Source organism: Orcinus orca, chromosome 9 (assembly GCF_937001465.1).
Source record: "Orcinus orca chromosome 9, mOrcOrc1.1, whole genome shotgun sequence".
Classification (NCBI taxonomy): domain Eukaryota; kingdom Metazoa; phylum Chordata; class Mammalia; order Artiodactyla; family Delphinidae; genus Orcinus; species Orcinus orca.
The window spans coordinates 14541713-14567945 of NC_064567.1; the positions used below are offsets into that span (position 1 = coordinate 14541713).

Genomic DNA, 26233 nt, shown 5'->3' on the forward strand with positions numbered 1-26233 from the left:
TCAAAACCCATTGAGCTGTACGTGCACTTTAAAAAAAGGTAAATTTTATCTGATTGAATTATTTGGCTGAATTTACCTGTCTGAATTAAGCCTGGCTAAAAAGAAAAGAAAAGAAAGAAGGAAGGAAGGAAGGGAAAGAAAAGCAAAAGCAAAAGCAAAAAAAAAAATATGTATATATATATATATATACATATTGAAGTGGAATTTTCTGCACCAGATGGTGAGCTGATTTTAAATTCTGATAGATAAGGCTAAATCATCCTCCCAAATGGCTATACCAATTTACACCTCCACCACTAGAATCTGAGAGTGCCTATTTCCCCATACTCTGGCACAAATGGATATAATCAATTTTTTAAAATGTCTATTTGATGGTGAAAAACCTTATGATTCTTGATACTTCAGTCATGCACTGCTAAGATCTTATCCTAATTGGGTCTCTCCACTTGTAGTCTTTTCTCTCTCCAAATCATCTTATATATTGTTAATAGAGTAATCCTTCTTGTGCTTAGTTCTAATATCTCCAAAAATCATTAATGATACCCCATTGCCTACAAAGTTAAATCTAGACCCTTTAGCCAGATGTTTGAGTCCTTATTCTATCGCAGCTTCCCTTTTCTCTCTTCTCTACTTCACCTAAGTGTCTGTCTTATTTTTCTAGATCAGGATCTTAGTTCCCTGACCAGGGATTGTACCTGCGACCCCTGCATTGGAAGGCAGAGTCTTTACCACTGGACTACTGGGGAAGTCCCCTGAGCTCCATGTTTTTAGATTTCATAAATAAGTGAGATCATACGGTATTTGTCTTTCTCTGACATATTTCACTTAACATAATGCCCCTAAGGTCCATCCACGTTGTTGCAAATGACAGGATTCCCTTCTTTTTCATAGCTGAATAATATTCCTCTGTGTGTGTGTGTGTGTGTGTGTGTGTGTGTGTGTGTGTGTGTGTTTATGTACTACATTTATCCATTCACCTGTTGATGAGTGCTTAGGTAGTTTCCCGGTCTTGGCTATTGTGAGGAATGCTACACTGAGCATGGGAGTACAGATATCTCTTCACAATAGTGATTTTCTTTGGATATTCACCAAAGAGTTGTGGCGCACGGAGTTAGTTGCTCCGCGGCATATGGGATCTTCCCGGACCAGGGCTCGAACACGTGTCCCCTGCATTGGCAGGCAGATTCTTAACCACTGAGCCAACCAGGGAAGCCCCTCAGCCATATTCTGAGGGAGGGCTATTTCTGATTCTCCAACAATCTTACCACCAGGCAAGAAGCCTAGTTGGGCTGACGCTGCAAGGCTGGGCCCGGCAGGGCAAGCGGACTGGAGAGCAACGTGCATCCTTTTGTTAATGTGGATGATTCACAGTTTCCACTGTCCACTGTAGCTTCCTGGCAATACCATAGTGTCCCCAATTCACACCTTTCATAACCTGATTGGTGCAAGCATTCCAATGGGATGGCGATATCCAAAACTGCCAATTCCACGTTCCAAGGCCTTTAACCCCCCCCGGGCGTCCTCGGAGCTCGATGCCCGGCGCATAGCAGGTACTCGACAAATGTTAACTCCCTCCGTTGCTTTCCTGATCCCAGCCACCCACCCTGAACTCTACCCCGCCAAATGCTGATCCTTTGACACTCTCTTCACCTCCCAAGCGCGTTGCTTTCCCTAAAAGGGCCTAAACGTGTGTGGGTCTCTCCAGCTCTGCTTCAATTCGATTCTGCAGGCGCCTTCTGCAGGCCTACTACGTGTGCGGTTTGCGGGTTTCCCAAACTCAGAGCATCCTGCATGTTCCCTTCCCAATGACCTGGACAGGAGGCAAGACCTCTAGACGGGAGGCAGGATGGGTAGAGCTGTGTGCGCCTTTTCTCGCCTCCTCTACTGCACGTCGAGCTCCTGGGAAGGGAGCCCGACCTTTCCCTCGCTTTGTCCCCGAAGGCTGTCCTACCAACGCAGGCGCCCCACTCACACCTGCTGCCCCGCACAGACTCAAGCCAGAGGAGGAGCGAGAAGCCCGTCACGTTCGCGCCGGCCAGGTTTTCCGGCTCTGACCCCTCCTCGTGGGCCTCCCTCCCGGCGGGCGCCGCCGGGGGCGGGACGCGCCGGGCCATCAGGGCGGCGGACCGGGTGTTCCGTGCGGGTCGGGGCGGCGCCGGCCGCCGGCCGGGCCCAGGCCTCCAGCGTCCCGCGCGTCCCCACCCAGGAGGCGGATCCCGGGGGCGGGCCGGGCTTCGACCCCGCGCCGCGCAGCCCCCGTGCGCCCGCGCCCCGCGCCTGCCGCCTGCAGCCCCGCAGGCAGGAGCCCGGCCGGCCGGGAGGTGGTGCTCGCCTGCCCGCGCCCGGGCCCGCGCGTTGCCGGGCAGCGGCTTGGAGGCTCCGAAGGGGGCGGAGCGGGGAGGCCGGCGTGCGGCTGGCTGCCCCCGTCCGTCCGCGGTTCCGGCCCCCGGCCAGCCCCCGCCTCGCCGGCCTCCCTCCGCGCCGGTGCGCGGCACCCCGTCCCAGCAGTCGCCGCCGCAGCGGCCGCCCCTCCCGGGCCTGTGAGCGCTGAGCCGCGAGGCCGGGCCGGGGCGCCGACCGGGACAGCCAGAGGCGCGGCGCCGACGCCGAGGCGCGGCCATGGAGGGGAAGACCCGCGCCGGGGTCGCGCTGGTCCCGGGGCCGAGCGACCGCGGGCCTTCCGCCCGCCGCGCCCGCCGCCGCCGCCGCCGCCGCCGCCGCCGCTCGGGGCTGCTGCTCCCCGGCCTCTGGCTGCTGCTGCTGGCCCGGCCGGCCTCGTGCGCCCCAGGTAAGCACCGCGGAGACCCTCCGGCGCGACCCTGCCTTCCTTCATTGCTGCTATTTTCAAAATCCGGCTTTCCCCGCCCATCCTCTTTTATTCTCCACCGCTCCCTCGCCCTCCTTTCTTGAGATGCTTTTCCATTCTTGTTGGGCCCAGCAAATAAAGACACGCAGAAAATAATACGAAAAAGCAAGCGGGTTCTGGCCAATCTTGCTGAAGGTCTGCAAAGCTATTCTGTTATCCAGGGAGCCTGTGGCGGGTCTGGTGGCTTCATCTCAGAATGTGCCTTTATTTTCCCTGCAAAACGCAGGCACTGGAATTGTATTTGTGCATGGCTATATGAATATGGTTACATCAAATTTTTGGAAATACTTTATTGTCGGGGCGAAGGGGTACATTCGGTGTGTTTGCTTGAAGACAGTATTGCATTACTCTGGGTGGCCCTGCTTCCCCCCGATGCAGGCAGCTGGCGGTGTCCCCCAGTGCACCAGGACACAAAGAACATTCAAAGAGTATCTCTTGGAAAGCGCCCTGGCCATGGATCTTTCCAGGGAAATAGCTATTGCTGTTACTTCTGCAAAGGCATTAATACAACAGAATGTGAAAATATTGTGATTCTTAAGTGTCAGGGCATGAAAGGAGTAAGGGTTGTTTTTATAATAGATGCAGTTTACTGACTGTTAGCGTGGAATTAGGAGGCATGATTTATGAAGAAGCATGTGGGCGGGTTTTGTTGTTGAGGAAATGATTTAATTCATATTGCTTCTCTGAAATGTTTATTTGTCCACCCCGAGCCTACACAGAGGATGGTCTGGAAACCATCTCTGAGATGACATGCTGCAAGCCAGTGATTGCCCCAGCACACACACACTTGACCACTTTGGGGGCAGGAAAGGTGGAGTGAGCAGTGCGCAGAGCTGCTGCACACTGAACAAAACCAGAAAGCCATGGAAGCCACTCCAAATCCTCCCTTCTCATGGGAGCAGTGCCAGAGGACTGGCAAGTGGCTTTGGAAGGAAATGGAACACATTTGAAGGTGTCCCTGGACCTCACTGTCAGAATTATAACCAGTGCCAGATAGAGGATGGGACAAAAAAGCATAGGAAGGGACTTAAGGGATCATAGAATGGAACTGCTCCTCTGACTGAAGAGGAAACTGACAGAGAAGTGACTTGCTCAAGGTCACAGGCTAGTTGGTGCAGACTCATCTCTTTTCCATTCTCCTTACGGCTCTTAACCCGTGGACTTATGCACACCTGAGACCTCCTCATAGATTTCCCATAACTGGGTAGAGCCCTGCTCAGGGAGTCACACCAGAGCTGGGGGGACAAAATGGGTCTCTTTCATGCAGTACACAGAGAGTGTAAACAGCTTTGTCTGACCTAGCTCCTCAGCTCCCAGTCCTGCCTCTGAGCGTTCTAGCCTGTGTGTCCAGAGGAGCGGAGACCCAGAGCTTTCCACGGGAAGAGGTAATCATGAAGAGGGCTCTTGGCGTTAGTCAACAAAGCAAGCCCATCTGATACTCATGGATTCATCTGCTGGGGGACGTGGCAAGCTAATTGTTCCCATTTACTGAGTGCTTGCTGTACGCCAGGTGCTGCATTTTACTTACATGATCCGATGACACTCATTTTACAGATGAGAAAACTAAGGCTTCAGGAGTTTAGGTTAGTTTGACTCCAGACTCTACGCATGTAACCTCTCTTCAGCTTCCCCATGTGAACATGGCCATCTGGATTTGCTGCAGATGTTGTGGATAATATAAGTAATTCTCTTGATAAATTTAGAATAAATGGAGCTGTTTGTACTGTTCCTCCATAACTTTCTCGTCGGTGCAAGTCTGTTCCTGTTCCCCCTTAAACCCCAAATACAAATATTCAACCTGGTGACTTGAAATTATATTTCTGCTCTAGAGCTGACAGCACGGAAGCAGAGACTTCTTCATGGGTTGGTGTATTGGGCTCCCCTGGTTGAGGCACGCAAAAAATAATAATCATAAAGCTGCTTCTAGGCTGGGTCATAGGATAGGAACTGAGAAGGGGAGGGACACAGCGCCGGTCCTCAAGGATCCAGGTGGAGACCCAGAGCAGCGCCTAAGCAGGTGCCGACCCCTGCACGGACTGTCCCCGGATAGGAGAGGCAGTGAGTGAAAGGGCTCCTTAAGGAAGACCTCTTAAAGGTGGCCCCGATCCACTTGAAGGCTGAGAGGAGTGATAGTGGTGGAGGGTGGCTTCCTGATGTAGGATAGCTGGGCATGGTGAGTGGCAGGTGATCCTGAAGAGATGCTGCATTTCAGTCCACGTCTTGTCTCTGTGCCACCAGGACCCTCTGGCTCCTCTTCCTGAGTGTTGTATTTTCACCATTGGAGTGGGGCTGGGGAGGCTTTGCCGAACATGCCGTGGTAGTTCTCTTTCTGAAGAGTAAGTGGTATTAGTCAGAAAGTGGCATGTCTTACTCCTGCCTTGGGTCTCCTAGATGAGGCTGTAGTCCCTTCTGTGGCTGCCTGCAAACTCGCGTCTCCTTCCGCAGGTTTGTCTTTCCTTGTTAACTTTTGTTAAATGGAGTCCACCCTCCAGTTGCTCCCCTTATTTCAGTCTTTGTTTAAATTTCTATGTTTTATTGATTTCTTGTCTATTTCTATTTCATTCAGCATTTTGATTGTGCCCTTTTTTGTTTGCTTGTTTAAACATTTATAAGTTTGGTCTGGTGGAAACAAATTGTAATATTTTGGACTTATTTTTGAATGGAGTCCTTTTAGGAGATCCTACATCCACAATATTAAAAGAAAGGGTTGTGCCCATTTCTTCATCTTATTCAGGGATAAAAGTCTTTCTTAAAATAATAGTTATGAAATTGATAACTTCGGAAATTATTGGAAGGTACAGAAAACAGGTATCCATAATCTCATAACCTATAGCTAACACTGTAAATAATTTTGTCTTTCCTTTGTTAACGTTAATAAAAAGAAAACTGAATTATATGTATTTACTTTTTTCACTCAATATTTAACTTAAGCATTTCCCTATTCATTAAATATTGTTCAAAAACAGTTTCCATCCTAATAATTTACTTAATTATTCTTTTATTATTTCCAGCTTTTTCTGCTGTTATAAATAATGCTATGATGAATAGCTATGTAGGTTAGGCTTTGTCTATATTTCTTTGTGCGTGGGCTCCGCTGGGTGCCTAATACGTGTCTCAGTAGGTGGTTGTTGAATGAATCAACTTTTTATGTAAAGCTGTAATGCTGAAATTAACCCAAGCAGTTTATGCAGTTCACTGTTTCACTTCATCATAACCAGCATGGAATATTATTTTTAAAACTCTTGTTGCTTTAATTTTTTATTACTTTTGAGTTGAATTTTTTAATATAAATTTATTTATTTATTTATCATTTTTGGCTGTGTTGGGTCTTTGTTGCTGCACGCGGGCTTTCCCTAGTTGTGGCGAGCAGGGGCTTCCCTTTGTTGCTGTGTGCGGGCTTTTCATTGTGGTGGCTTCTCTTGTGGAGCATGGGCTTTCTGGGCTTTCAGTGCATGGGCTTCAGTAGCTGTGGCACGTGGGCTCACTAGTTGTGGCACGCAGACTCTAGAGTGCAGGCTCAGTAGTTGTGGTGCAGGGGCTTAACTGCTCTGCGGCATGTGGGATCTTCCTGGATCAGGGCTCGAAACCGTGTCCCCTGCATTGCCAGACAGATTTTTAACCACTGCTCCACGGGGGAAGTCCCTTGAGTTGAATATTTTCTGTTTATTTTGTATTTGTATTCTGCGAATTTTCTGTTTTTGCTTATTTACCTGTGATATATATACATATACACACACACACGTATATATTTAAAATTTTTCTTTATGTATTAAAGATAACAACCTTTTTTTCTCCTTTTTGTTGTGTTCTCCCCCTCCAAATGGATTTTCTTTTAAATTTTATATAATCTTGAAATTTGATTATTTTGATTAGCAAAATCTGCCATTTTGTTTTTCTTCATTGCGCTTCATGACATGTTAAATTTTTATCTTAATGCACTATTTTATTATTAGCTTTTTGAGGTGAATATTGTTACACTTTTTGAGTGGTTTAGTACCTATAAACAACGACTTAGATAAATGTTTCGAAGGTGTGATTCCTCGAGCCTCTTGGGGACGTGTGGGTGCTTGTTAAGAATGTAGATTTCTGGGCTTCCCTGGTGGCGCAGTGGTTGAGAGTCCGCCTGCCGATGCAGGGGATACGGGTTCGTGCCCCGGTTCGGGAAGATCCCACATGCCGCGGAGCGGCTGGGCCCGTGAGCCATGGCCGCTGAGCCTGCGCGTCCGGAGCCTGTGCTCCGCAACGGGAGAGGCCACAGCAGTGAGAGGCCCGCATAGTGCAAAAAAAAAAAAAAAAAAAAAAAAAGAATGTAGATTTCTGTGGCTCACCCTTGGCCTACATTAGAATCTTCGGCGGTAGTAACTGGGAATCTTCCTTTTTAACAAGTTCACCGCTGATTTTTAAGGCACCTTCACCTTGGAACCAATGATCCAGTTACCATAAACCCCTAATTGAAAGTTAATGGCATTTTGGGGATATACCACTTAATATCTTGCAATTGTCTTTTAACTGTTAGAACAGTTGATTTAAAATCGTGACATTGAAACTGTTTTTGGTTATATCTTGTTTGCTTGGTTGTCTTTGGGTTGAGAATCAAAGGGCATAGAGGATGTCATTTTAAATCCTCACCTCCTGGCCCCTAGGGAACAGCTGCTGCGGTCTTTGTCAGGAAATGCCTCATTTAATCCTGAAAACAAAACCCAGCAGGGTTGTGAAAAGTCACGGGGGACCTGGGAGCCACAGGTTTTTTCTCAGTGCCTTGGGTGCTAGAGGCAGCTAATTACTGTAATTATAATTACACTAGGTTGATTTTCCCAGATAGGAAGATGCTGTTCTCACTGATCTAATTTGTTTCCAAGTTGTGACCACCCACCTTTCATCTGCAGCTCACTGTGACATGATTTCTCTCTCATGTGCTTAGGCAGCATGATTTGTTGGAAAGCACATTGAATTGTGAGTTAACATACCTGAACGTGCTCTTCTCAGCCAGTGACTTGCTGTGTGACTGTGGATAGGTCACCGTGTCCTGGGTTATTTCATCAGTGTAATAAGGGGTCGCTGAGATGATCTCTAAGTTCCCTTTAGCTCTTATATTTCAGGTCCACAGGTTGGATACCTTGGAATGCACTTGTTATAGCAACTGTCCTACTTCTACTGAATGTTTGTGAGTGTCACTGTCTCACTGTCCTGTAGATGTTCTAGCCCAGTGACTTACTGAAGGCCATTGTATTCAATACTTCTTTTTTAAAAAAAATCCTCCTCCACTCTTCCCTCCTGCATCCCCACCCCCAGGACACCCACCGTGTCCATTTTCTCCTGATCCCTTGCATCCTAGATCCCCACTCCCACCCCACCTCATAAACCTAGTCCCAAGAGCACAGGCTGTGGAGTCAGACTCGGAAGTCACGAGAACCACGGGAGACCCTGCAGGTGGTTAGGCAAGAAGGAAGTGACGTGACCAGATTTGCCACCTGTCACTTCATGGTGGCGTGGGGTTGATGGAAATTTTGAAAACATGTATAGACTTGGTCATGTTTATAGGCTTCAAGGAACAATCAGTAAAGATACAGTGGTTGAAAATTTAAGCAAGAGTAGAAGTAACTGAAGGGTAATTCCTGCAAAGTGAAGAAGCTCCCGTGGGCAGGCTGGCGCACCACAGCGAGTGGGGGAGAAATAATGGGGGAAGGAATCGGGGGGGACTGCTGGAAGGTTGGGAGTGAAGCCTAAGGTGATGAGAGAAATCTGTAGTGTCGCCAGTGCATATGTGATGCCGTTTGTCCTGTAGCATCTGACTGGCCGTGTGTGGCCAGGGAACGTGGGCGGTTGGCTTGAGTCAGGTTTGGGAATCTTGGGCAGACGCGGTGAAGGGCCGAGGGCAGTGGAGGGATCTGTGGTGGGGATGCCGCCGTGTGGAGTCTGGGCTGGATGAGGAAGGAGGGGGAAGCAGTGGATGGAGCAGTGGGAGAAGAGCGGGGATGTAGGACATGCGGGCGGGAGCGGGGACTAGGACGTGGCGGGTGCAGAGTATTCAAAACGTTGGTGCTGAAAAGGGCCAACAAGAGGGGGAAGTGAAAGGATTTGAAGCCTGAGACTTGCCCTCCTCAGATCGAGGCTCAGCCGCAGAGAGGCTGCTTTTCAACTCCAGTTTGTGCTTCGTGGTAACCGGCCGGCAACTGCCGGAGGGCCGAGTCCTGCTTTGGGGGGTGCTGTGTCTGTTCACGGGGGTGAAATAAGGCAGGACGTTAAGGGAGGGTGAAGGGGGAGCGGCAAGTAGGAGTCCCTGGGGCCGGTGAGGAAGGGGAGGAATCGGCCAGTACGGGGTGGGCTGGAGGAGGAGACAGATGTGGCTGGAAGGGGCGGCAGTGAGCGCCGGAGCGAAGGCTCCCGGGGGTTTGGAGGGTATGAGACCCAGGGAAGAGTGGAGGAATTTACTTTATTTATTTATTTTTAAAATAAATTCATTTATTTTATTTATTTTTGGCTGCATTGGGTCTTCGTTGCTGCGCGCGGGCTTTCTCTAGTTGTGGCGAGAGGGGGCTACTCTTCGTTGTGGTGCGCGGGCTTCTCATTGCGGTGGCTTCTCGCTGCGGAGCGCGGGCTCAGTAGTTGTGGCTCACGGGCTCTAGAGCGCATGCGCAGTAGTTGTGGCTCGCAGGCTCTAGAGCGCAGGCTCGGTAGCTGTGGCGCACGAGCTTAGTTGCTCCGCGGCACGTGGGATCTTCCTGGACCAGGGCTCGAACCTGTGTCCCCTGCATTGGCAGGTGGATTCTTAACCACTGCGCCACCAGGGAAGCCCTGGAGGGATTCACTTTAGGCTGGAGGAGAGCAGGAGGAGGCTAGACCTGGGGGCAGAGATGGGCTGAGGGGCTGGTGACTGACCCCCCCGTTCGTGGGGATGGTGGACGAGGCCCTCTTCTGAGAAGAAGGCAGCTGTGAGAGGGGCTCGGGAGCGTGAGGAAGGAGACCACCACTGGTCTCCGGAGGAGATGAAGAGGAGGTGAGTGGACGAATCGCCGGGCGGTGCCCGGCCCGGCTGCAACTGGGAGGCCTGTCTCGGCAGCAGGCCCGGCAGGCGCGCTCTGCTTGCCTTTCCTGCGGCCCTGGTGGCCCAGAGCCTGGGCAGAACGTGAGGGGGTGACAGCCGTCCTGGGCGGTGGGTGGCACGTCTCAGCGGGAGGTCGGGGCTTGGGGGCCTCCTGCTCGTGGTGATGGGCAGGTGTTTGCGGCCCTGTGGAGCCAATGGGAGACTCTCCCCGCTCCTTTCTTTGTTCTCGTGTTGGGGCCTGTGGAAGGAACCCTTCATTACCGTGGTTTTGGGTGCTGGGATTAACTTTGGAGCCAGACAGCCTGAAGGGCTGCTGTAAACGCTGGGGAAATCCTGCTGGGAGCCTTCAAAGGGGGAAGACACACACACAGACACACAGACACACAGACACACACAGCCTTCCACAGCCATCTTGTAGGAGAACTTGCACTGAACCCAGGAGATAGGTGTGGACGGGGTGGGGGAGGGGAGGGGAGGCGGCAAGGCCTTTGCGCGTGCTGCGTGCTGCGTGCTGCGTGCTGCGTGGAGCAGCCTCAGGAGCGCATTAGGAAGGCACGCACCCAGGTCCCGCCTGGATCTGCTGAATCTACATTTTAAGGGCCTGCCTTGGTGAGTTGTCTGCACACTAAGGTTTGAAAAGCTCTGGCCTAGGCAGTGTTTCCTTGAGGTTGGGTGCGTTTCCAAGACTTTTGGTTGTTGCCTGTTAGTGGGGAGTCTTCAGCTCGTAAACATTCAGGTTTCAAATTGGTTGGGAAAACTGAGCGAAGGGGCAGCCGCGGGTTCAGAACGGGGCAGCCGCGGGTTCAGAACTGGGCTGGCGTCTGGTGGGACACGTCGCTTAGAGAACTGCTCCTGCTGCTGTTTGCCCTCGGCCTGGGCGTGTTGGGAGGCCTTTCGGCCAGCCGTGCATTGCCCTGCAGCGATCTTGGTGGTGACAGCTGAGGATTACAAAAGCACCTGGAGGCAGCTGAAGCAAACAGGTGTCAAAAGTGAGGTGAACGTGGAAGCAATTCAAGTGCCCGTCAACAGATATGAACACAATGTGGTCCATCCATACAAGGGAGTTGTTATTACTTCTTACAAAAGAAGGAAGTTCTCATATAGGCTGCAACATGGATGAGCCTTGACATTAATGCTAGGTGAAGTAAGACAGTCACAAAAAGACAAAAACTGTATGACTCCAGTTATGTGGTATCTAGAGTTGTCAGAATCACAGAGACGGAAAGTAGAGTGGTGCCCGCCAGGGGCTGAGGGGAGGAGGGAAGGGGAGTTAGTGTTCAATGGGAGCGGAGTTTCAGTTTTGCAAGATGAAGAAAGTTCTGGAGATTGGTGGCATGACAATGTAAATGGACTTAACGCCACTGAACACTTAAAAATGGTTAAGACAGTAAATTTTATGGGGGTTTTAATTTTATTTTTTAAAAACATTTATTTATATTTTGGCTGCGTTGGGTCTTCGTTGCTGCGCGCGGGCTTTCTCTAGTTGCGGCGAGCGGGGGCTACTCTTCGTTGCGGTGCGCGGGCTTCTCATTGCGGTGGCTTGTTGTGGAGCACGGGCTCTAGGTGCGCAGGCTTCAGTAGTTGTGGCTCAAGGGCCCTAGAGCACAGGCTCAGGAGTTGTGGCGCACGGGCTTAGTTGCTCCGCGGCATGTGGGATCTTCCTGGACCAGGGTTCGAACCCGTGTCCTCTGCATAGGCAGGCGGACTCCCAACCACTGTGCCACCAGGGAAGTCCCTTATGTGGGTTTTTTAAAACTACGGTTATTAAAAAACCAAAGTGAGGCAGAGTAGGAACTAGCTGGTTGGGTAGCAGGAATGAACATTCATCAGAGCTGGGAGCCACTGTGGCCTGGGGGCAGGGCAGGAACACAGGACAGGTGCTCGCTGTGGGAACATGCCGGCTGAGGCAGCTGACAGGCTGGGATGGAAAGGCCTCTGCAGGCCATCAGAGGCCAGATCTGATGGGGGCAAGTCGGCAGCTGGTGGCTAGGACAGCAGTCACATTTCCTGCACTTGGCTCTGTGGCACCATCAGGGATCTCCAGGCCTCTCAGCCTCAGGACCACTTCACCTCACGTCACCTCATCCCTCATCCCTCACTTCTAACCTCACCTTTCACCTTATGCTTTATCTCTCACCTCACCTTTCACCTTATGCTTTATCTCTCACCTCACCTTACCTGCCCCTCATACATCACTTCTTACCTCACCTCACCTCACCTGTAGTGTTGAGAAAGCCATTTGATGGAGGATGAGATGGGGCTGGGGCTGGGGAAGGGGACTCTAGGAAGGGGCTGGAGTTTTCATCCTGGGCCTGAATAGAGTCTTAAGAATTTATAAAACCAGATTCTTCTTCCTTGCCCTTGGAATCGGGCTTTTACATATTTGGATGCATTTTCAGACTTACAATAGTTTTATTTTTTTTTCTGATTGTAAAAATGGTATGTGTTCCTTCCACTAATGTGTACTTACTGTTCCCTCTGCCTAGAACATTCTTATCTCAGATGCGATCTCCATGGTTTACTGCACCCCTTCTTTCAGGTCTCTGCTCAAGTCTCACGTCATCAGAGAGGCCTTCTCTAACTCTATTTTCAAGAAACAGCAGCCCCTCCGTAATTCCTTGCACCTGACCCTGATTTGTCTCCATGGCACTTATCACCATCTTACACGGGTCTGTTTATTCTCCGTCTCCCTCCACTAGACAGTCAGCTCCGCCAGGCCAGACTTGATCTGTTTGGTTCTGAGTTGTTTGTTTACCTGTGCAGCAAATCTTTCTGGAGCAGCCTACTCTGGGCCGAGACTGTGCTGGGCCCTGGGGATGCAGCAGTGAACAAAGGTAATTACATGATGATGTAATTACCTTTAGGTGATAAATGCCGTGAAGAAGTGGAGGAGTAAAGGGCTTGGGAGTGAGGGGCTGAAGTGTGAATCTGGGTGGTGCGGGAGGCCACGTGAAGAGGGTGCCTGTATTAGCTGCTGGGGCCTCCATAATGAAGGGCCACAAACCCGCGACTTAAACACCAGAAGTTTATTGCGGCAGCGTTCTGGTCGCTAGACGTCCCAGGTCAAGGTCTGCAGGGTCGAGCTCCCTCTGAAGGGCAGTGGTGGGGAGGGTCTGTCCAGGCCTCTCTCCTGGATTCTGGCAGGCCTTGGCTTGTGGCAGCGAAACTCCAGTCTTCACGTGGGGTTCTCCCTGTGTGCATGTCGGTGTTCAAATTTCCCCTTTTTATAAGGACAGTCATTGGATTAGAGGCCCACTCTACACCGGTGTGACCTCATCTTAGCTACCTACATCTGCAGTGACCTTATTTCCAAATAAGGTCACATTCTGGGGTATTCGAGGTTAGGACGTCAACCTATGAATTTGGTGTGTGTGTGTGTGGACATGGTTCAAGCCATAACGGTAACACTTACTCTTAAGATTTGAAGGAGGCCAGAGGGTGAGCCAGGCAGGTCTTTGGGGGGCGGTGTTCGCTGCAGATGAAGCAGCCAGCGCAAAGGTGGGAGTGTGCCCGTGTCGGGGGATGGGAAGGAGGCCAGTGTGCCCAAAGCAGAGACGGTCGGGGAGGGGAGTGGGAGGAAGTGGGTGCTGGGTGGGAGTATCATAGGTGTCACGGGACTGGTCGTCACCCCAGGTAAGGTGGGAATTAGAATGAGAGGAGTGACGTGACGAGGCTTAACACGTCGGATTTGTTGCACATTTAGTGAATTCCGATGGTACAAAAAGATGTGAGTTAGAAAGTGAAAATCACCCCAGATCCCTCCACTCAGATATAACCACTATGACATTTTGGTGTTTCTCCTTTCAGACTTTTTTTTCACACGTATAAGCACACACACATACACGTGAAGGAACAGTGCCGTCTTCTACGTGCTGTTTGCTGACTCGCTTTTTGTCACTTCACACTTTATCCTAGAGCCTTTCCCTTGTCAGCAAATATAGATCCACATCATGACTTTACTCAGTGCTGTGGATGTTCTGCACTTTATTTACCCGGTTCTCTGTTGATGGATAATTATAATGCTTTCAACTTGTGCTGTGATAAAAAAACACTGCTGGGCTTCCCTGGTGGCGTGGTGGTTAAGAATCCGCCTGCCAATGCAGGGGACACAGGTTCGAGCCCTGGTCCGGGAAGATCCCACGTGCTGCGGAGCAACAAAGCCCGTGCGCCACAACTACTGAGCCTGCGCTGTGGAGCCCGCGAGCCACCACTACTGAAGCCCGCGCACCTAGAGCCCGTGCTCCGCAATAAGAGAAGCCACCGCAGTGAGAAGTCCGCGCGCAACAACGAAGACCCAGCGCAGCCAAAAATAGATAAATAAATTAATTAATTAAATTAAAAAAACAAACCAAAAAAACCCCACTGCTATGGGCATCTTTGTACATCTAACTTTTTTTTTTTTTTTTTTTGGCTGTACGCGGGCCTCTCACTGTTGTGGCCTCTCCCGTTGCGGAGCACAGGCTCCGGACGCGCAGGCTCAGCGGCCATGGCTCATGGGCCTAGCCGCTCCATGGTCCCGGACCGGGGCACGAACCTGTGTCCCCTGCATCAGCAGGCGGACTCTCAACCACTGCGCCACCAGGGAAGCCCTGTACATCTATCTTGGCACGCTTTTCCAATTATTTCCTTAACATAAATTCCTGCAAATAGAACTGTTGGACTAAGCAGCATTCATGTATTAAATTTTGGTATATGTTGCCAAGTTGCTCTCTAGAAAGACTGAAGCAATCAACATTCTCTCTAGCAATGAATCTGAGTGCCAGTTTTGCTTCTACCTTTCCATAATATAGGCTGTTACCAATCTGTATTATCTTTGCCAAACTCACAGGTAAAAAATATCTACTTTAAAAAATCTCTTTTGGGGCTTCCCTGGTGGCGCAGTGGTTGAGAGTCCACCTGCCGATGCAGGGGATGCGGGTTTGTGCCCCGGTCCGGGAAGATCCCACATGCCGTGGAGTGGCTGGGCTCGTGAGCCATGGCTGCTGAGCCTGCGCGTCCGGAGCCTGTGCTCCGCAACGGGAGAGGCCACAACAGTGAGAGGCCCGTGTACCAAAAAACAAACAAACAAAAAACCAAAAAAACCCCAAAAATTTCTTTTGCATTTCCTTGCTTGTTAGTAGGCACTCAGGCCTTTGATTGAGGTCCCCTTTGCGTTCCTTTCTCTGGTTTCCCTTGCAGAAATCTCAGGGCTGACCTGGGAATAATAATACCCAACAATTACAGAGCACTAGCCGTGTGCCAAACATTGTGCTAGACGCAATGTATCATGTTTAATCCATATAGCAACTCGATGAGGTAGGCACTATTGTTATCCCCATTTTACAGATGAGGAAAATAGAGGTTAGAGAGGTTCACAAACTTGCTTAAGGTCACACAATTAGTGGGAGGAGTCCTCACCCTGGGAGTTTCCTTCGCTCTGGGTCCATGTTAGAGAATGACTCCATGAACTCTGCCATTGAAATGCCCACTCACAGGCTTTGCTCGCTTGGTAGAGTGAGCTCTGTGGATCCAGAGCTTCAGTCAGAGCCACCTGTGGCCCCTCGCCAGCCCCTTGCGTGTGTCAGAAGTCTTGGCTGTGAAGGCACACCCAAGGCCGGGCACGTAGAAGAAGGTGCTCAACAAATATTGATTAAGAGAAATGAAGGAAGCAGGCTTTTGAAAGTTAGGGTATTATGTGAAGGTGCCATTTTGTTTTACTTCAGATTAAAAATTAAAAATTTCAGGGCTTCCCTGGTGGCGCAGTGGTTGAGAGTCCGCCTGCCGATGCAGGGGACACGGGTTCGTGCCCTGGTCTGGGAAGATCCCACATGCCGCGGAGCGGCTGGGCCTGTGAGCCATGGCCGCTGAGCCTGCGCGTCCGGAGCCTGTGCTCCGCAACGGGAGAGGCCACAACAGTGAGAGGCCCGCGTACCGCAAAAAAAAAAAAAATTAAAATAAAAAAAAATTAAAAATTTCAAAAATAGAAAATTTCAGAAAGTTAAAATTCATATTATGAGCCCATATTCCATATCCTGCAGGACAGAGGGTAATCATTTTCCTAATACCAAGTGACATTATCTTACTGCATTTCCTCTCTTATCATGTCCTGGATCATATCCTTGTGGTTTTGATAATATTTCTACTTTGTTTCAACTGTACTATTTTTCTGTAGCTTGTTCCTGACAGCAGAGTGTGTGGTTGTGATACATCCTCTTTATTAATAAACTGGCGTATACCACCGGTTTAAAAATCAATTTCTCATTAACTTTGAAATTTTGGTGGGAGGAAGTCGATACCTTAAAATACATACATTGTTTGAATCCCAACCGGTGCACCAAGCTGTCCTACTTCCATTGTTTTATATGTCCCTTGAGCCTTTTTAGTTCTTCATAAAACACAGCGTCTTAACACCTTGAATTCTTGCCTGGATCTGGTGTTAAAGTGTAACCTAAATAATTTCCAGAAATCTTAGGCCTGAAACTGTTCTTTTTTTTTTTTTTTTTAATCACAGTGTATATAGACTTTGACCATTGGCATCCTTCAAGTTCCTCTTCTCCCTCTTCCAATTCAGGGTTCAGCTCCTCATGAGAACAAAACAACATGTAATTGTAGAATATGTATTCGATCACTTACGATAAACTAGTTGTGCTGCAGAAACAACCCTCAAATCTCAGTGGCTTTCAGGTTGTGGCTTCTGGCTTCACCATGCTGATCTTTCCCTTTATCTCTTTCCTGCACCTTTTGAATCCGGTTCTTGAAATTTTGCTTTCTTGGATCCTATGGTTTCTTCCATATTTGTCTTGGGTTTCCAGTGCCAGAATGCATGTCTGCAGGTAGACCAGATGTATGGAGGTCCCATTCATTCACACATGCATGCATCATTCAGCTAACACTTTTTGAGCACTTACCACCACTTGCTGAGTGCGGTGCTGGATGTGGGGATACTAAGATAAACATGGCAGTCAGTCATGGCCCTGAAGGAACTCAGTCCAGTAGGAGAGATAGTCCTATACATAAATAACTGTCCAGCAGTATGCTAAGTGTTATAATAGAGGACTGCAGTGGTGATATAAAGTAGTAAATGTAGGATGGAAGAACTGTGTGGGATATTTTGTTTTAAGGTGGGATGTACGATGGAGCATTCTTTTAGTGCTGAAGGGGAACATTGTTTCAGTTATCTGTTACTGCATAACAAATTGCATCAAGATTGAATGGCTTAGGTGGGAGGGAGGGAGATGCAAGAGGGAAGAGATATGGGAACATATGTATCTGTATAGCTGATTCACTTTGTTATAAAGCAGAAACTAACACACCATTGTAGAGCAATTAAACCCCAATAAAGATGTTAAAAAAAAAGATTGAATGGCTTAAAACAATAATGATATTTTATTTCTAGTGGTTCTGTGGGTCAGGAATTTGGACAGGGCTCAGATGGGTGATTCTTCTGCTCCATGTAGCCTGGCCTGAGGTCCCTGACTTGGCTGAGTGTGGTTGGTACTGGGACTGGGCTGGAAGGTCCACGAGGGTTTCCCTCACATGTCTAGTGTCTTCGTGCTCTTCCACATACCCTCCCTCTCTCTCCCCATGTGACTGTCTTGGGCTTTCTCAAAGAGAGGTGGTCTCAGGGTAGTAGGTTGTCATATTTGGCTTCCAAGAGGGACGAAGCAGAAGCTGCCAGTTCATTTAAGATCTGGGGCTTGAAAGTTCCCCTGCTGCATTCTCTTGGTCAGAGGAAGTCACTGGCCAGCCCAGATTCAAGAGGCGGGAGGGACTAGGATCTACCCATTGGTGGATGGAATAGCATGTGGTTATGAATTGATGGTTGGTCATCTTTGGAGATTATCGACCACAAGCACAAATTGGTTGAAGATAATGGGGAAAAAGATACAATTACTAGGGCAAGTTCTCAGAAGAGACAGAAATAAATGATAAAAGCAATAGGAATTATAATAGCTAACCAACTTTTAATGTGCACTTACCACATGCCAGGCATTCTTCTAGCCACTCGACATGTATTAATTGTATTAACTTATTTCATTCTGGCAACAACCCTGTCAGCTACAATTATTAATTCCATTTTACAGATGAGGAAACATATACAAGGAGGTGAAGTAGCTCGCCTTAGGTCACACAGCTAGTAACTGGGACAGGAGGGATTCAAACTCCGGAGCATTCTTGGACAGGAAGAATGGTGCCTCTTCCACTGAGACAGATGGGACAGAGGGAGTGATGGGTGCAGGTGTGGGTGGGTGCAGGTGAGGGGTGGGGGGATGATGCCACTGAGGAACTTCATGTCTGGTTGCCTCATTTCTTTTGGACAGTAGGGTGGTCATCACTTCAGTGCGATGGGGCAGGGGCAGGTTGAGCTTTGTGCAAGGAGTGGTTTATAACTGTAGGGTCAGTGGACCATAGCAGAAGGAGTAGAGCCGGAAGCTGTAAAGTGATGGTGAATGGTCGAGGGCCCACGGAGGCGAGGGTCATTTGTGTACAGCAGCATCCTCCCTGAGTCCTGTGGGGATTTCTGCAGCAGGGTTGTCAGGTAGAGAAGCTACATCTTGGGACTGGTTCCATAGTGGCTCTTTCAGCCCATAAGAGTATAATAGATCTATTTTTTTTAATTTTAATTTTATCTTGCTGTATAATTGATTTAATAGATCTATTTTCTATCCAGCTGCTGCTATGATTGCTTCAGTCTTACAAGATTTCCCTGGTGGCTCTCAAAAAGCAGCATTTCCATCAGTGATTTGAAAAAAATCCCCCTGCATTGACCCTAGAGATGTTTCTTGCCCTTTAGCTGGGTGCCTATTTAAAGTACCCTTCAAGTGCCAAACTTCAAGTCTTGAGACAGCTTTTAGGACAACTTAGAAGTGGATTTCAGCCACCTGCTGTGCCCCCAGAAGAGACTCTGCTCTTTTTGGTGGGCTGGGGGGTGTGGGCATTGGCTGTCACCCAGGTCACAGGGAGGGGGAGATGGCTTCCGCTCTTCAGGTCGTGCTGATGGCCTGCATGGGGCCCGTCTGGTTATGAAGGCACTGAGGGAGAGGCTGCATTTTGTGTCCATCCATTCCTTCTAATTGCCCTTGTTGTGTGGGGTCTGTAGTGTTCTTGCAGTTTCCCAGCACTCCGACCAATTACGTTCCTGGAGACTTTGATTCAGAGGAGTATATCTTCCTAATAGTTTGATCGCTTTGGAAGGTCTGGAAGGCACCTCCACCTGTCTTCTGAGTTCTACGTGCCTTAGAAAGCATTTCTTGAGAAAAGCACATTCCATACGGGAGAAACAGCTCTACCTCCAGGAGGGCTCTAGATAAACTCCCGTGAGGTGCCTGCCGCTGCTGCCTGGGCTCCAGCCTGGGTGTCTGGGAGGTTCAGCCTTCTGCTGGGATTGGAAACATTTTAGTGTGTATTTTCTGACACATCATCTGTACTATTTCCCATGCCACAGAGTTCCAGGGGTTAATTCTGTTTCTCCTGGACCCTGGTAGCCCCCCTCAATTGGTCAGCCTTTGAGCAATTGAGCCTGGGACATCACTCTAATTCCTGCTTTGATTCACCCTATCTTGGATTAACTTTTGAAGCTTCTGACCAGACCAGATTTTATCCATGTCAGGAAACTGGCAGTCTTCTCTATCTTTGTCCTCTAGTCCTGAGCACTGACCTGATACAACACAGCCATGACATTTGGAGCTGAAAATTATTAGTCCTTGAGTGTTTGAAGACAGATCATGTCTAGCTCAGAGACACAGTTCCCTACACAGTTGCTCTGTGATCATCACTTTGACCCTGCAGTTTAGCTCTTTGGAATTTACTGACTTATAACTCTGACAGTAACATTTACATAATTTTATAAAGAGATTTGTTAATGGATCATCTAATCAAGAAAAAAATGTTTCTAATTTAACATAAATTTAAATCTTATTTTGTAACCAAACATTCAAGACATAGTTCATGCTGAAATAATTGATAACCAGTGTCAACGTTAAAAATGACCATAACAATGATTACATTTTCTGCATTTATAAAATCTGGGTTATAATTGCAGGCTTTTTATGGGAAATAAATACAAAGACTCTTTGCCCTGTGCAGTTTGGGCCTCTCGGCCACACACCTTCATTCCCTTTTCCTATGGTGGGGTCCCTGTTAGGGTCACCTGTATTCCACAGTGCCCAGCACTAGTAAATGAGTGAGTGAATGGATGGATCAGTGGTACTTTTTCTAGTTGTTAATGGTCATGATTTCTGGTAGTCTTTTAGTTTTGATTGTTGGCTAATTGCCAAGAGGGAATACCTTAATATACACCAGGTTTTTATAATACTACTACGGTTGTTTGATTAAAAAATTATGGGTTAGAACTTTTGGCCACAGTGCAAAAACAAATGTGTACTTCTCTAATAGTGTAACTTATGTGCCTACCTGAACAGGAACAGTTTCTGAGCTCTGCCCCATTGTTTGGGTCATATTGGATTGTTGCTGAGTGATCCAGAAGTGTCTGCCGTCCACATTAGTTAAGGGTGACTAGGCAGAAGCCGGTCCTCTCTGGAGCTGGGAGAGGAAGAAGAGCTGGTGGGAGAGTAAGGCAGCAAGAAACTGAACGGGGGAGGGAGAAACACAGTTTTAAAAATAATCCCAGGCAAAGCCGTTGTCATGAGAAGTGTGTGACAGGTTGTAAAATAGTTCCTGAATCACAGAACTTTACAGCTGGGAAGTTATGTAAATGTTCATATGTGTGTGAATTTCTACTTCTGTGGCCCTGACAAGATGCCCCAGGACCCACACCTTCAGGATCCAGGCTGTAGAAGTTGGAGACTGTTCCTTTAGGGCACAGCCAACAGGATGGATTTCAGCCTTTATTATTATTCTGTTCAAGATTCCAGTTCTGGGGGGAGAGCCTGGGGCTTGGGTTAGGTGCCCATCCCTTGACCATGAGGGAATGGGCATCTTGGGTGACAATGGTACCTCGATCATGGTGGAGGGTGTGTTCCCCAAAGCAAGACTGGGGGAGTGGGTACCATGCAGGCTGAAGCTGCAGATGCCCACTCCTGTGGCCTGCGTGTGCGTCACACGCCCACTCATGCTCGGCACGTCTTTTCACCTGTATACACACACGTACTCACAGGGAAACATGCGTGTACGTACACCCAGAGGAAGACATTCAGGCAAAGATGAGGAAAGACAGAAATATGTATTAACAGACATTTTCACAAATACAACATACACAAAGACACGCGAGTACATAAAGAAGCCTCATGTGTACAAGTATACAGGTTAATAGCAGTACATACACCGATACACCTATAGATAGATACATGGAAATAAATGTTTAATTTTACAGACAAACTCAGGAGTCCATGCCTTTAGCAGAGTGCCTGGGTGCTTGGAGATAAAATGCACTGGGGAAGGAAGGCTGAATGGTAGAGGGTGGAAGAGGGAGAGAAAATAGAGGGACAGCAGAGATAAGGTCAGGGCAGTGAGTGATATGGGATGTGAATGGGGTCCAGAGTTACATGCGTTAACAACGTAGTTGGCTGAGATCTATCAGTTGACTCTGGGTTTCTGCTTGTGTTTTCGTTCATGGGCCTCTTGGCTCTGTTCCTAGTCAGTGTGTTCACTAAGTTCATTTGATCAGAAGGGCAGTGTGATGCCACAGATGGCAGTGTCCTTGGTTTGTTCAATCTTCATTTTTCTCGATCTGCCTATAATAGTGGAGCAGCCTTTCCCCCCTTTCCTGCCTCTCCACCAGACTGCTCTGGCCATATGGTCATTCCCCTAAGCGGAACTACCCTGAGTTCTTTATGTCTCAGTGCCTTTGCACATGCTGTTCCTATGCTGTTCCTTCTGCTAGAATGCTTTTTCTCTTCCTCATTTGCCTGATTTTTCTCCCTCCTCAAAAATCTCAGCCCAGATATCACCTCCTTCAGGAAGCCTTCCAGAAATCCCAGAATGGTTTAGACGCCGTCAGTCCACATGCACCCCTATGATGGCACTGACCACTCTGAGCAGTATTTGTTTCTAATTAGATTGGAAGCTTCTTGAGGGTAGAAAAATGGTGCAGTTTTTGTCTTTGTATCCTCACTGCCTAGCACCATGCCTGGCCCTCAGTGAAAGTTTGTTGACTATTTAAATGCGTGATTGAAGAAAAGAATGATCCTGTCAATGAATGATTGAATGGATACGTGATTGTATGAGCGACTGAGTGAACCAGAGTAATGACTCAGTGAATGCAGTACCCTGGATTCATCAGCCGCTTCTTAAAGCTAGACTTTCTTTTATCTTTCACTGCCGCTCCCTCCTCCTGAATCCTAAATCAAAACTCTTTTCACACCCTCTTTTCTTTCTTAAAGATTTTAGTCAGTATCTTGGCCCTAGGAGTCACCTCTATACATTTGAGCCTCAAAACTGCGTCTTTGTCCCAGACCTAGTCCTTGAACTTGAAACCCCTGTGGATGTTAAATGTCATTTATTATTATTATTATTATTTAAAATTTTTTTTTGCGGTACACGGGCCTCTCACTGTTGTGGCCTCTCCCGTTGCGGAGCACAGGCTCCGGACGTGAAGGCTCAGTGGCCATGGCTCACGGGCCCAGCCACTCCGCGGCATGTGGGATCTTCCCAGACCAGGGCACGAACCCGTGTCCCCCGCATCGGCAGGCGGACTCTCAACCACTGTGCCACCAGGGAAGCCCAAATGTCATTTTAAATTTAATACTGTCAATGTCCAAGTTTCCTGCATATCGTTGACTCCTTCTGTCTTGGGGTAAGAAAAGTTTATTTATCTCCGATTATAAATAATACCCATTTATATATTCTTTGGAAAATATGGAAAATATATTTAGAAGAAAATAAACACCTTTATTTCTGTCATCTAACAATAACTGTAGTATTTCATGAACAGTTTGATATGCGTCTTTCTCATCTTTTAAAAAAATGTACATACAGGGGGCTTCCCTGGTGGCGCAGTGGTTGAGAGTCCGCTGCCGATGCAGGGGACGTGGATTCGTGCCCCGGTCCTGGAGGATCCCACATGCCGCGGAGCGGCTGGGCCCGTGAGCCATGGCTGCTGAGCCTGCACATCCGGAGCCTGTGCTCCGCAACGGGAGAGGCCACAACAGTGAGAGGCCGCGTAACCAAAAAAAAAAAAAAAAAAAAAAAGTACATACAGGTATATATAATAGACTTTTTCATAAAATGGGATCATATTATCTGTATAATTTTCCATATTGCAATTTTCATTTTCTTATAAACATTTTCTATGCTATTACATATTCCTTAAAATATTTCTTGATGGATGCATAGTGGTCCTTTGCAGAGCAGAATTTTTCAAGCCATTCTTGGTTTGGCGTCTACATTGGTAACTCATCCTTTGCCATTTTATACAATGCTCTGATGGACCTCTTTGTGCATAGATCTTTGAGCTTCTGGTTATTTCCTTTAGGATGGGTTTATAGAAGGAGAATAACTGGGTCAAAAAGGAAAAGCCGTGTGTGTGTGTGTGTGTCTGTGTGTGTGTGTGTGTGTGTGTGTGTGTAAACCAGAATGCTTTCCAGAATAACTATTCCAAAATATGCCCTCTGTTTGGGGATTTTTAGAAACAGATTTATAGTTTGTGTAGTTCAGCAATTTTCCAGAAGGAGAATACCTGGCCAGGACTATTGTTTCTTCCCAGCCGTGTTTTCTGGTTATCTTCTATTTCATCTCATCATGAACAGGTGCTCACCCATAAAGGGGTCACTACCCTGTGCATACCTTTCGAGATCCAGAGCCCAGGAGTCAGAGGGTGTTTGGCAGTGGGAATCTTGGCCACACCGGGGATGTGATCCTGGGGGACTGAGGGTATGATCTGGGGGTGGGAGGATGGGCGCTGGAGGAACACAGGCTCTTTTCTGGACCATCCCCTCTGCTCAGCCTTCAGGGTGCAGCCCCAGCTGTCTTTCCTTTGTTAAGCACCTCTTTCCTGAGCCTTCTTTGTGCCACAGCTGTGTTCATTGTCTCGGTTTGACTGTTCCCACCGTGTATTACAGTGATTGATTGGTTATCGTCGTAAGAATACATAAGATTTACTCTTTAACCGTGGTTCAGGGTACAGTTTTTCAGGGTATTAAGTGCTCCCATTGTGGTGCAGCCATCGCCACTGTCTAGCTCCAGAACTTCTCATGCTCTCACACTGAAACTCTGACAGCGACTTATTTTTAATTTTGTTTTTACTCTCAGACTAGGAGCAATTTGGGGACAGGGACAGCGTCTCCAGATCCCAGGAGTCCGGTGCTGTCTCTGGCACAGGGTGGGGGCCTGTCAGTGTCTGTATGAAGGGATGGAGGAGCCACCCGAGGGCGCTTCAGAGGAGCGCGGCGTGGGTGGTGACTTACTGAGTCCCGGCTGATCTGTTTGGGGGTCTTTTCTGTGGCGTCATCAGCCTCTTGGGCATCACAGCTCGAATGCTCCAAGGCTCTGTTGTCTCCCTGTTCTCGCGCCGTTGCTGGATCTGCCTTCCATCTGCGGCTCCTCCTTTTCCCCACCTTAGTCCCCCGTCTCCTGATCCTGACGCTGCTCACTTTCTTCTGCGCTACACACATCTTCCTGCGGTTCTTGCTTTTCTTTTCCGCCAAAGTTCCTCTGCTGGACCTTGAAAGTTTGTTTATGATTTATTTATTTATTATTGTTTATTTATTTTGGTTGTGCCAGGTCTCAGTTGTGGCACGCGGGATCTAGTTCTCTGACCAGGAATCGAACCCAGGCCCCCTGCATTGGGAGTGCCGAGTCTTACCCACTGGGCTACCAGGGAAGTCCGTGGTTCTTGCTTAAGGCCATCTTTTCCCCAAAATTGAGGAGCTCTGCATGGTCCAAATCCCTTCCTGGAGAGGCAGAAGCTTCAGTGAGCCAGGAAGGGTGGTGCAAGACCACATCTGGAGGGGAAGCGGAAGTGGAAGACCCACTCTGGCATCCTTTGGGAATAGAGGGGCCCAGAGGCAGAGAAATTCCCTGAAAGACGTAGGGAGGAAGCAGACCATTTTTGGCCAGAGGGCAGGCGCCCGGGGAAGTTCTTTCGGCCGTTGCCTGCGTCTTGGCAGGGAGCGGGTGTTAAGGATGCCAGGCCAGCTTGTTCGATCAGTTCCAAACTGCTTTGTCTAGCAGTTCAGGTCCTCAAGAGTCTCACCCCCTCTTCAACCCTGTCTCCCATTACATGAACGCCTGAACTGCCCACCTGACCCAGGTTAATTATGCCCCAGATGGGCCCTCTGTGTTCTGCGTTTAACATCTTACTCATGCTGTTTCCCCCAGAGGCAACACCTGCCCAGGCTTCCCCAGTTTGCTAAATTCTATCTTCAGAGCAAAGTTCAGTGCTTATTTTTTACTGACAGAGTTCAATTGCACACATGTCTTCTGCTTCATATTCTTTTAGCAGTTTCTGTTTATTACATCCATATTACACACAGCCCCTTGTTAAGAGCTAATTTAAATTATTAATCTAACTTCCTCTGCATACATCCTATCTCTGTGATTAGATTATTGGTCCCTTGCCTTGCACAGAGTAATATTATTTCTGATTACTAGTATAATATTTCATTGAAGGATGCCATCAAGAGTGCGATGGGCCAGTTATTTTCTGTGCCTCTGAGGAAGAGAAATCATGAAGAAAAAACATTGCCACTTAAATGACGGCACACCCTTGGTTGCAAATGCATCCTAATTTCAGATATCTTAGAATGTGGAAAAAAACGCTCCTTTGAATGGATGAGTCATAATAGATGTGAAATAAGTGTTTAGTTTATTTTGTTTCATGTGTGTGTGTTTGTGTTGTGTGGAAGATAGATGAAATTACAGGAAAAGGTCTTGAAATTTTATTTCTTGAAAATTTTAAATTAAAGTCCCATGGATTCTCTTTTTGGGAATGTGAATCACGTAACCTCCCCCCCCCTTTTTTTTTTTTTTGCGGTACGCGGGCCTCTCACTGCTGTGGCCTCTCCCGTTGCGGAGCACAGGCTCCGGACGCGCAGGCTCAGCGGCCATGGCTCACGGGCCCAGCCACTCCGCGGCACATGGGATCTTCCCGGACCGGGGCACGAACCCATGTCCTCTGCATCGGCAGGCGGACTCTCAACCACTGCACCACCAGGGAAGCCCGTAACCTCCCCCTTTTGAATGTAGCACTACATCCTTTCCTAAGGTGGCTTTCCTCATTTTATTTCACTCACATTTTCTTTCATTTTTTTTGTTTTTCACTATGGATTTTTCAGCTTGTTTGTTGTGAGGTTTTTTTTTTTCCGGGGTGAGGGTGTGCAGTGCTTCATGTAGGAAGGGTGACTTTTTTTTTTAAAGCCTTATAGGACCTTTTAAGAACTCTTCTT

The 26233-nt window shown here is 48.3% G+C and overlaps 1 protein-coding gene across 4 annotated transcripts in view; it reads left to right on the plus strand.

Annotated features, from left to right (window-relative positions):
• Positions 1-2481: 2481 nt before the first annotated feature.
• Positions 2482-26233, plus strand: part of KIAA1549 (KIAA1549 ortholog) — a 151420-nt gene continuing 127668 nt past the window's right edge. For all 4 annotated transcript variants that reach the window (XR_007479353.1, XR_007479352.1, XM_033432375.2 and 1 more), the window contains exon 1: positions 2482-2788. Coding sequence is in view for 2 of the 4 variants with exons in the window: in XM_033432375.2 (XP_033288266.1) it covers positions 2620-2788 (169 nt within the window). In the remaining 2 variants the exon portion in view is untranslated. The remainder of the gene's footprint in view (positions 2789-26233) is intronic.